Below are 12,564 nucleotides of genomic sequence, written 5' to 3'. Positions count from 1 at the left end.
TTAGTGTAGGTACAGTAGGTAGGGTTAGAATAGGTAGGTAGGTTGTATTAGGGTAAGTAGGTAGAATTGAAATAGGTAGGGTTAGGGTTGGTAGGTAAGTAGAGTTAGTGTAGGTAGGTAGGGTAGTAGGTAGGTCGGGTAGTAGGTAGGTAGGTAGTTAGGTAGATAGGTGGGTTTGTAGGCAGAAAGGTAGGGTTAGGGTAGATAAGGTTATGGTAGGTAGGTAGATGCGTAGGGTTAACGTAGGGTTAGATTGATATTGATAGACTCTCAGTCAGCATTGCTGTCAGCACAGTGAAGTACTTCCACTGGACCAAACACAAAATCAATGGCGCTACCACCCCAGTTATTAATTAGACCCAATGCGACTGGATGCAGACACACACACACACACACACACACACACACACACACACACACACACACACACACACACACACACACAACACACACACACACACACACACTCAAGCTAGTTTTTCTACAGAAGCCAGACTCTTCTTGCAGGTATTGCTGTAGTGGATTGCAGTGCATTGATATGGTGTTGGATTCAAAAAAAAAAAAATAATAAATAAATATATATATATATATATATATATATATATATATATATATGCACACACGCACACACACACACACACACACACACACACACACACACACACACACACACACACACACACACACACACACACACAGACGAAAACAATCATCTTGAGTCCAACCCTAATACAAACCAACCTGAGTCATGCAAGGACAAAATGTAAATGGAAACTTTGGCCACAACGTCAAAGTTCTAATGGAAAGTGGATTGGACAGTTTATTGGGTGTGATGAAGCTCTTTCATGTTGTTTATATTGTCACTTCTTCCTGGTTCCACAAAGTGTTTTTTTAAAAGGCGAGAGACTCCTGGATGTTCTCACAGGGGTCGGGTTAAGCATGACAGCTCAGGTTTCCTTCTTTTTTCTTAACTTTCATTGTCTGTTCAAAGTTCAAATTCAAGTTATAATGAACAGAAAGTGATCTCATACTGGGCTATTGGGAGAATCTTTAAAAAAAAAAGATTTATTTTTTATTTTATTTTTTTACCTGTGCTGTCAGCAGGCTGGGAAAACAACACAGAGTATTTGTATGCCATTGCATCTAGGACAGAGTTAGTCTGCAAGCGGAGTTCAAGTTCTCAACCTGCAATGCAACTCTTTATTAATTCTTAAATCATCAACAACTGCTGCAATATCTCTGTCCCTTAGGATGATCTGTAGAATGACACGAGCACAGTTTTTGGTTATAGAGAACCACCACCAACCCCCCTCTTTGGAGAGCTATTTATCATGTTTGGGTCTATAAACAACTGATCACTACTCCAAGAGGGGGAGAATCACCACGGTGAGACAAATAAACACAGAACCAAACAACATTGACACAAAAACATAAACATCGGACGACAACATGTAGTGAAAAAAAGTTAATTAGGTCCAGAAAAAATGGAACTACAACTGGTCACGTGGCCTCTTCCTGTCATAGTTATGGCAGTAAATGAGGGAGTAAAGGAGAGGAATGCAACCAGGAGGGTGCTGGGGTGCACTCCAAGCAGGTGTGGTGGTGTGTGCGTGTGTGTGTGTGTGATGGGACCGCCTGTATGTTGTGTGTGTGTGTGTGTGTGTGTGTGTGTGTGTGTGTGTGTGTGTGTGTGTGTGTGTGTGTGTGTGTGTGTGTGTGTGTGTGTGTGTGTGTGTGTGTGTTTGTGTGTGTGTTTGTGTGTGTGTGTGTGTAAGGTGTCCACCGGTGAGTTTACATGACTTATCCCAATTGGTTCTAGTGTATAAGGTCGGTATTATAACCTGGCAGCTCCATGCAGCGGAAAGGGCCCTAAAGCCCCCCCGACCTCCACGGCCCCGTAGACACCCTACGGCTGCAGGAAAGCCCCGAGCACCCTGCCCTGCGGCCACAGAAGATCCCAAGCACCCAGGCCCCGCACCAACAGACCGACACTCCGCCTGAACCGCCTGCCCTATGGGCGAGCCGGCGGGACCCCAATGCCCACCCACGCTCACCCAAGCCCTGTGTAAGGGCGAGGTCCGCCTTACTGCAGCTGACCAGACTGCCCCACCGGCATGACCGCCAAGTGCGGCAAACGGCACCCACATCCCAACCCCCCATGCACCGAGAGCGCCAGAGGACAGGTACCCCAGCAGCCCGGTGTAACTTTTAGAAACTGCTGTTGTTGAAGGAATTGAAGGAAGCCGTGGCCACCGATATTATACCTTTGGTTTAAGGTTGGGAAGGATATAAGAAAATTGTTTTCAAAAATGTGTTCCAGATGAGTAATTCCTTGTCTTTTCCAAGACCTGAAGATTACTGGTCTGTTTTTAACCAGAAAATTTGGGTTGTGCCAGATTGGCGTGAATTTGTTTGGAGATAGAATGTGACCACTGAGTTGGAGGAATTTCCACCAGGCTGACAGAGTTGTTGCGATAAAGGGGTTTTTAAAGCAATTATGTTTCCTTATTGATCCAGTGAGGAATGGGAGATCAGATAAAGATAACTCCTGACATTCTGTTTGTTCAATGTCTCGCCATCCATGGCCCAATTGTTGCTCTGGTTGTCACCATTTAACTATAAATTGAAGATGGTTTGCTAGATAGTAGTAACTTAAGTTTGGGGCTGCTAGGCCTCCACAGTCTTTGTTTTTCTGTAGTGTTGCTAGTTGAATTCTCGGTTTCTTGTATTTCCAATAAAATGTATTGACTATTGAATCTTGAGTATTCAACCAATGTACTGTTGGTTGCACTGGGGACATTGAAAATATGTAGTTTATTTTGGAAGTGTATTCATTTTTACTGCTGCTATCCTACCAATTATTGCGATGGGTAGGTTGTTCTATCGAATGAGGTCATCTTCAATGGATTTGAGCAATGGAGGGAAGTTAAGGGTAAACAAATCTGACAGATTGGTGGAGATATCAATAACAAGGTATCTAATATTGCCCATTGTGATGGTTAAGGGAAGTTTCTGGGTTGCAGCATTGCAGTCCCCCCCACTGAGCGGTAAGACCGTGGTTTTAGTCCAATTTATTCAATAGTCTGAGATAGCTGAGAATTTTGATATAAGATTTAACACCTCCGGTAGGGATGATATTGGGTTCCATACGCAGAACAAGATATTGTCTGCATACAAACTGATGTTGTGAACAGAGTTTTCTGTTTGCATGCCTCCAATATTACGGTTTTGACGGATGGCCGCCGCGAGGGGTTCAATAAAGACGCCGAATAGTAATGGGGAGAGCAGACATCCTTGTCTTGTTACGTTGTAGAGTGAAACGCTGTGAAGTAAAACCATTGGTGATGACAGAAGCAGATCTCCCAAGGCAGAGTGGTCCCAGGGGAGGGACCAGACAAAGAGTGATTCAAAGGACCCTAATGCAACGACAATCAAGGCAACATGGTACCTCGCCCGGAATAGGGAAACCGGGGCCCTCTCCTGGAGCCAGACCTGGGGTGGTCAGGCCTTGACCAATGGGGCGCGGCCGGGCACAGCCCGAAAAAATACCATGGAGCCACCACCCTGTGGACCCACCACCTGCAAACTAGTTCTAGGGACATGGAATGTCACCTCTCTGGCCGGGAAGGAGCCGGAGCTGGTGCGGGAGGTGGAGTGGTACCAACTCGATATAGTTGGGCTCACCTCTACGCACAGCACTGGCTCTGGAACCAAACTCATGAAGAGGGGCTGGACTCTCTACTTTTATGGAGTTGCCCAGAGGCACTGGGCGGGTGTGGGAATACTCACGAGCCCCTGGCTGAGTGCCGCTGTTTTGGAGTTCTCCCCAGTGAACAAGAGGGTCGCCTCTTTACAACTACAAGTTGCTAGGGGGAAAGCTCTGACTATTGTGTGTGCTTATGCACTGAACACTAGTTCAGAGTATTCAGCCTCCTTGAAGTTTCTGGGTGCCGTCCTGGAAGGGGCTCTGCCTAGAGACTCTATAGTTCTACTGGGAGACCTCAACGCTCACATGGGCAACGTTGGAGAAACCTTGAAGGGAGTGATTGGGAGGAATGGCCTGCCTGATCTTAATCCGAGTGGTGCTTTGTTATTGGACTTCCTTGCTAGTCATGGATTGGCCATAATGAACACCATGCTCGAGCATAGGGTGGCTCATAAGTGTACGTGGTACCAGACCACCTTAGGTCAAAGATTGATGATCGACTTTGTGGTCGTGTCATCAGATCTGCGGCCGTATGTCTTGGACACTCGGGTGAAGAGAGGAGCAGAGCTGTCAACTGATCACCACCTGGTGGTGAGTTGGATCAGATGGCAGGGGTGGCTGCCAGACAGACCTGGTAAACCCAAATGTGTAGTGAGGGTGAACTGGGAACGCCTGGTGGATGCCCCTGTCCGTGAGGTCTTCAACTTCCACCTCCAGTTCCAAGATTTTTTCGCGCATCCCGGGGGAGGTTGGGGATAGAATCCGAGTAGGTCATGTTCAAAACCTTCATTGCAGAGGCAGCTGCTAGGAGCTGTGATTGGAAGGTAGTCGGTGCCTGTCGTGGCGGCAACCCAAGAACCTGTTGGTGGACACCAGCGGTGAAGGAAGCCGTCCAGCTGAAGCAGGAGGCCTTTCAGGCTTGGCTGGCCCAGGGGTCTCACCAGGCAGCAGACAGGTACCGGCAGGCTAGAAGGGCTGCAGCTTCGGCGGTCACTGAAGCAAAAACCCGGGTGAAGAAGGAGTTCGGGGAGGCTATGGAGAAGGACTTTCGGTTGGCCTCAAGGAAGTTCTGGCAAGCTGTTCGGCGACTCAGAAAGGGAAAGCAGGGCTTGGCTCAGGCTGTGTTCAGCCGGGGAGAAGAACAGCTGACCCGGACTGGGGATATTGTCGGGCAGTGGAGAGAGCACTTTGAGGAACTCCTGAACCCGATCAATACGTCCTCAGGGGAAGAGGCAGAGTCGGAAGACTTGGGGGAAGTCTTGTCCATATGCCTGGCAGAGGTCGCTGAGGCAGTCAAAAAGCTCCTCAGTGGCAAGGCGCCGGGGGTGGACGAGATTTGCTCTGAGATTCTGAAGGCTCTGGACATTGTTGGGCTGTCTTGGCTGACACGCCTCTTCAGTGTTGTGTGGATGTCGGGTACAGTACCTGTGGAGTGGCAGACCAGGTTGGTGGTTCCCATTTTTAAAAAGGGGGACCGGAGAGTGTGCTCCAATTATAGGGGTATCACACTGAGGAAAATGGAGCGTGAGATGGACAGGCAGATCGATGCGGCGTCAGCAGTGATGCAGGCATTTTACCGAACTGTTGTGGTGAAGAGGGAGCTGAGCCGGAAGGCAAAGCTCTCAATTTACCAGTCCATCTACGTCCCAACCCTCACCCATGATCAGGAGCTTTGGGTAGTGACCGAAAGAACGAGATCACGAATACAAGCGGCCGAAATGAGTTTCCTCCGTTAGGTGGCTGGGCTCCGCCTTTGAGATAGGGTGAGGACATCCGGAGGGAGCTCGGAGTAGAGCCGCTGCTCCTTCGCGTCGAAAGGAGCCAGTTGAGGCGGTTCGGGCATCTGATCAAGATGCCTCCTGGACGCCTTCCCTTGGAGGTTTTCCAGGCACGTCCAACGTGGTAGGAGACCACGGGGTAGACCCCGAATGCGATGGAGGGATTATATATCCCAGCTGGCCTGGGAACGCCCAGGAGGAACTGGAAAACGTTGCCGAGGAGAAGGGGGCCTGGAGCTCCTTGCTCAGCCTGCCCCGGATAAGCGGTGAAAAATGGATGGATGGATGGATGAATATTGCTGGAAGAGTGTCTGCCTTTGACAAAGCCTGTTTGGTCTGGGTGAATTAAAAATGGAATTACTTTTTTAATTCTGTTGGTGAGTGTTCTACTTATAATCTTAAGGTTGCAATTAATACGACTTACGGGTCTATAACTGGAGGTGAGGGTTGGGTCCTTATTGGGTTTGAACGAAACCAAAATGAGAGCGGGATTCATGTGCGGAGGCATGGTCGAGGTTTTATTAATCTACTGTAACCATTCTGATGAATAATGGGGCTATAAGTGGCCAGAAGTGTTTAGAGAACTCCACTGTGTAGCCATCTGATCGAGGTGATTTATTGTTGTGCATAAAGAAGAGAGCTTTCCTGAGCTATTCTAGAGTAAGTGATTGATCTAAGGTGGTAGCCTGGAATGGGTGAATGTTTGATATATTAGATTCATTATCCGAGTGATATAGCTTATTATTAAAGTCTCTAAATATGTTATTGATGTCTTGCCGTCGTATGTCGTATGTTATCCTACCCCGTGGATCTTTGATGGCTGCAATAAGTGTTTATTCTCTATCGCGTTTCAATTGATTGACATGAAATTTACCAGATTTGTCATTGAATTCAAAATAATCTTGGGAGAATCTTTTTAAGAGCTGGTGTAGATTTTGATAAAACTTGTGTTCAGCATTTTTGTTTTTTTCATCAGAGCAATCTAATTTCCAGAAAATAAGATACCATTAGATCATAGATTCAGATAAATGTGTTCGCTATATTGCATGTTTCATGTTTAAAATGGTCTTAGAATGTAGGTTTGAATATAATGGCTGCGTCTCCTTCTCATTTAATATTAATATTATTTATATAATATCTGGGAGACATTGCCTTCTGTTACAGCTCTTCTTTGGAATTTATGAAACACAATTTTTTTAAGTCTTTGTTCCATTTTGTTTCGTTACACATTCTGTAGATACTAAATATTTTTTAATGAGTAGATAATGAAACCAGAGAGTTGGCATGGCAACTAGGTCTGGAACTGAAGATCCTGAAGCTTTGTTGAATTCGATTGTCATAAAGTTATTGCAATTATCATGGTATAAGACTTTGATAGCAATTGATAAGAGCAATTTATTGGCAGTGAACATTGGAATACAAACATTTGTGTAGACGAATTTGGTCAAAATTGGATTAAAACTGTCCTTGGATTTGGATGGAAACATACAAATGTAAACAAATGTAATAACTGTGACAGCTTGGCAACAACATTTCGGGTAGGGCAAAGAAGAGCAATCAGTGGCCTTGGCAAACATAATTCTACACAGAAGAGATCAAGATCAACTCAACTGATCGACCAAGGATCCAAACAACTGCTCAAGATAAGATTTGACAAAACCCAAATGCAAAAGAAAATGAAAAATACTTTTGACTACACAGTTTCTTTCCATCCCAGCCAGACAACAGTAACAGCTTCCATATCGAGGGCTTGGACTTGGTGCCAAAGGGGTATAACTGGGTTTTTCAGAATTTGATTATTAGAATTCAATTACCAAGAGCATATATGAACCACTACATACCATTTACATAGGTTACAAATAACTGAATTACTATTTTAAAGAATGAGTACATTAGAGGGACAGCTCAGGTTGGACAGTTTGGTGAAATAGTGAGAGAGATGGTTTGGACATGTGTGTAGGAGAGATGAGGGTTACATTGGGAGAAGGATGCTGAGGATGGAGCTGCCAGGCAAGAGGAAAAGAGGAAGGCCAAAGAGAAGGTTTATGGATGTGGTGAGGGAGGACATGCAGGCGGTTGGTGTAAGGGAGGAAGATGCGCAGAACAGAAGGTATTGGAGGCAGATGATCCGCTGCGGTAACCCCTAACTGGAGCAGCCGAAAGAAGGAGAAGAAGGCTATTTTAAAGATAATTGCATTAATAAAACCAATGCACTCAGCAACAGCACACCGAGGGGCAAATTCACAAACAATGGATTGCGGCCGCTGATAGCACCATGAATTGCACATCAATTACGCCCACAATCTGCGGTGCCTCAGCGTACGATTCACAAAAGATATTGCGCTAATGATATGAGGGCTTAAACACGCCGATAATGGGAAAGCCCAAACGCGTAATGGAGAGGGAGCCGTAGCACATGGAGAGCGGAGCACTCCACTCCGATCGCTCCCTCTCCATTAGGCATGAAGGTACTGGTGGGGGGGCAAGAGATGAGCCGGGGGGAGCATTGGGGTGGCCCCTCGCTACGAGCCTGCATGATTTGAAGGTGAGGATAAATGAAAAAATATCACACAATGCCTCACCAGCTTCACAAATGGGACACCCCTTATTTGCGCTTCAGTAACCACCAGCTCCCTGCAGACGGCAACAATTTCACTGTAACGTGTGTGGCTATTAGCGCTGGTGTTTGTACATTTGAATTAAATTGAATTAAATTTTTTGCAAAGAGGCTCATTTGCATAGAAAGGGGCAAATTTTGCGACCAATATATACATAATATCTATTTGTGGTGTGGGGATGGTCCTGGATCTGTCTTGTCCTGGATCTTGGGCACAGGATCGGTGTGGCTGCTCAAACCACACCATCCCCACACCACACCTATTTAAATGTGTATGCAAACAGCACCGGAGCACAGAGACACTATTACCATAGCAGCCCAGTTAGGGATGCATTTCACCCTTTGCGGGTGCTTTGAGAATTACAAGGTTGCTTTTTGTCTCATTTGCACAGGTTTAGCGGTCGCAAAAGCTGCACAATCCTTTGTGAATTTGCCCCTGAGACTCAATTGGACATTTTCTCCAACAGCCTTTATGTTTTCAATCTTTATTTTAAAAGTATGATGACCGTGTCCTTTTAACCACTTGATAGCTCATCAAGAGCTTTCAAAACTCATCTTTGCCCCAAGGTGTCTTGGGATACTGAAGGTCGTGGTCTTACCTTGTTCTGGTCCGTCCAGTACAGGAAGTAACCTTTGGGGTCGACCGTCAGGGTCACCGGGGTCACAGTGGTCGAGTCCTGGAAATAAAACCAATAAATGTAAATACAAGTAAATACAAATACAAAGAGTCTTTTGGGTATGTTTTTGAATTTTTTGCCGATTTGTTAGAATTCCCTGAATTTCTGCATAAATTTGACCTAAAATGTGATCGGATAAAGAGAAAAACATCTAAAAATCCAAATATCTAAAAAGAGATAAAGAGATTAACCTAAACAAATAAAGCAAAAGACATTACGCAAAAATTGCATAAACATGCCCCAAAAATTGTACAGTATATATAGAGTATAGAGTAAAATGATCCAACATCAATACCTTTGTTGGAAAAAAATATCAAATTTTAGGTAGACTGTAGATGTAAGATTGAACAAATTTATGCAGAAATTCTAGCATTTGGTCTTTTCTCCAAGATATTTGATGTTGGGTCATTTCACCAAAACAAATGTAAACAAAAAACATGTAAAAGTATGTACATAATGTTTTTTGCTTAATATGTTTTTTTGGTTTATAAAAGGATTGTGGACCACTATTATTTAGCAAATAAAGATGTATTATTTGTTGAATATTTATTTTAGCACAAATTCAGAAAATTCGAAAGGTTTCATAAACTTTCTAGCACCACTGAATGTACGTGCAAATAATTTTTACACACTTTAAATATGGAATCTTGTCATTATGTTTTCTTTTGATTTGAGTCCTGAAATGGGTCCAGAAATAGAAACAATAAATACTGCTTTCTGCCAGTTGAAGTGACCACGCAATTTTCTCTGAATACCAGACTACCAGCATCCTTCACCCCAAATGAACCCAATGTGTGTGTGCGTGTGTGTGTGTGCGTGTGCGTGTGCGTGTGCGTGTGTGTGCGTGTGTGTGTGTGTGTTTGTGGTTGGGTTAACAAATATGTGTCTGTGTGTGTGGTGTTACGTTTGTACATACAAGGATTATTTTCAGTGTGGAAGTGGCACTTTCACAGAATTTGGGTTCAATAATATTCATATTGCCCCCTTCTGTAACAAACCAGTGTTATTGAAAACACAATGAAACACACTCATTTCAAGGACTCTCCTAAAATCCCAACCCCAGGCTTGGTACACATGGCAACAGTGGCAGATATTATTGGATGGAATCTATAAAAAGGCCCCTTTTTTCTTTCTTCTCTGTGTCCGCAGTCGGCATAGTTCACCAGAACAGTGGTGTATTGTCCACGGCCGTGAGATCAGAGCGATGGGAACCGACACCGGCCAGCGGAACGTCCGGGCGGGGGGGGATATTAATGACGAGCCGAAATCCTAACCCAAATCAGGGCAAGTCAGTTCAGCGGTCTGGTGGTTTCTACGACAACATGCCGCAGGTCCGCTGCAACCCAACGCCTTTCAAATTATCTGCTCTCCACATATTCAACTTTTCACTTATTCAGCTTCAAACACGTGCAGCTCTCCACATATCCAGCTTTCCACATGTATAGTCCAAATAACTTTCCACATATTCAGCTTTTCATCCTACGAGTTAAAAATAAACGAATTCTCAACCTATTTCACATCAAGGGACCCCAAATGTGATACTTAATACAGTAGGTCACGGACCCCCATTTGATAAGATTAAGTCTCTCGGACTTCAATCTCAGGAGATTTTAATTGTTAGATATAATTTAATCCAAAATTCCATACAGGTAAAATAACAGTAAAACTATGTAGTTTGACCTGTGAAGTTCAATGGTTAATCATTTTGCTCAGAACCTCTTGACATACCTTACATTGTGAACCCCTAGCCCTACTCGGGAACTTTTCATTTTTACATATGATTTAATCCAAAATTCCTTCCCTTCTGGGGTAAGATAACAGTGAAACTGCAATCCAAAACCGTTGTCATTGTACATTCTCTAGTGGTGCTTCTAATGTCTTGCTAATGAAATAACTGTGAAGTTTAACGATGAATTGTTTTGATTGGGGACCCCCTGGAACCTCTTGGGGGACTCCCTGCAGGGTCCCTGGACCCCAAGTTGAGAACCACTGATATAGAGAGTGTTCTTGAATGATCACTTAACGGACAATCACAGTTTGCTTCGGAGCTGGTGAACCTTCGCCGTGACCGACCAATATCGATTCTCTCGTCTCTTAGATAGAGGTGGAAAGATAGATAGACGGATGGGTGGAGAGATTGGATGAAGGAGAGAGGATTTCAAAAAGGAAAGCAAGAAAGAAAGATGAAAAAAGGTGACCTTTCTTGATGCTTGAAATAGGTATTTCATGCATCAGAGGAATGTGCTGTAGCTACACTTGCCGTGGCAACGCAGAGTCGCCATCAAATTCATTTCAGGCTCCCGGCACTTCTCCACATCTTTTTTTATTTTCCTTTCATCAGGCTGTATCGGAAATAATAACGTAATTCCCACAGTTATTCGAATTACTATCAATTTCATTTAATATACTGAAGGCGACTCAACATCATTGTTTTGTTCAATGTTTGTTTTGTTTTGTTCATTGTGTAACGACTGGTGATAAGACAGGCAGGATGAATCAATGACACAACTCAGAGACAGGACCGTTGATTAAAGAAAGTCCTGACTTGTACAGGATTGTTACACAAATAGACAGTCAGCACAGCAAACAATCCGGCAGGGAGTAGACAAGGCAAGGTGGTTCGGTACACACGTGGTCAGTAGATAGGGCAAGCCATCCGGCAGGAAGAAGGCAAAGGCGAGGTCCAGGAAACAGAGCAGGGAATCAAAAATATAAGGAGACTGAGAGACTGGGAAATAACACTGGAACACTTGACACGTGGTACAAAGACAAAATGGCAAAGAGAGAGGGGAACACACGGACAAAATACACAAGTGAGGTATGGTAAACAAGGGACAGGTCAAACGGATCAGGGCAAGGAAGGCAATCGCACAGGCGGGAAACAACAAAACCAAGAAGTGTAGACACTCAGGAGAAGTGCTGGACATCACAGTACCCCCCCAGGGACTGCACCTAACGTCCCAGGCTGGTCTGGATGGCGGCGATGGAAATCCTAGATGAGGTGTGGATCAAAAATATAGCTGGAGGCCACCCACAACCTCGACTACGAACCACCAAGAGCCGCTTGAAGTATAGAGTGGTGCGCCATCGATGATCGGGGCGGGTGGCGAGGACCTGGAGACCGGAACGAAGGCGCTCTCCCTCGCAGGGTTGATTCTGGTCACATGCAATGTGGGGTGAACCCTACTGGATCTGGTGAGCCTGAGTAACCCAGCCACCGGATTGATAACCTTGGCGACAAAGAAAGGCCCCGCAAACCAGGGAGCCAGCTTGCGTGATTCCACGTGCAGGGGAAGCCATACTCTCTACCCTGACCGGTAGGTGGGAGCGGGGTTCGTCGGTGGTCAGCCATTCTTCTTGTAACTGGCCCGGCTTCTTAGGAACACCTGACGGCCCCGGCTCCAGGTGTGGTGACAAGGGCGGATGAAGGCCTGGGCAGAGGAGATACTGACCTCCAATTCCAGATCAGAGAACAGCGGCAACTGGTACCCGTAGGCACACTGAAAAGGAGAGAGGCCAGAAGCAGAGCCGGGTAAGGTGTTTTGCGCGTATTCTACCCAGATGAGGTGCTTCCCCCATGTGGCTGAGCTGACCAGCTCCTGGTATTGCCGCTCGGTCTGACTGCTAGACTGGGGGAGAGGCTGATGGTGGCACCGAGAAGTGAACAGAAGGCTTTGCAGAACTTGGAGATGAACTGTGGCCCAAGGTCTGACACCACATCGTTAAGGAATCTACGAAGACTAGTAAAATGTGACAAAACTGCCCCCGCCGTCTCCACACACGTGG

The 12,564-nt window shown here is 45.4% G+C and overlaps 1 protein-coding gene across 2 annotated transcripts in view; it reads right to left on the bottom strand.

Annotated features, from left to right (window-relative positions):
- Positions 1–12,564, bottom strand: part of plcb1l (phospholipase C beta 1-like) — a 189,721-nt gene that overhangs the window by 166,174 nt on the left and 10,983 nt on the right. For both annotated transcript variants that reach the window (XR_013844756.1, XM_080024119.1), the window contains exon 2: positions 8,701–8,778. Coding sequence is in view for 1 of the 2 variants with exons in the window: in XM_080024119.1 (XP_079880245.1) it covers positions 8,701–8,778 (78 nt within the window). In the remaining variant the exon portion in view is untranslated. The remainder of the gene's footprint in view (positions 1–8,700; positions 8,779–12,564) is intronic.

Source organism: Zeus faber (assembly GCF_960531495.2).
Source record: "Zeus faber genome assembly, chromosome: 2".
Lineage (NCBI taxonomy): Eukaryota > Metazoa > Chordata > Actinopteri > Zeiformes > Zeidae > Zeus > Zeus faber.
This window is presented reverse-complemented; position numbering and strand designations above follow the sequence as displayed.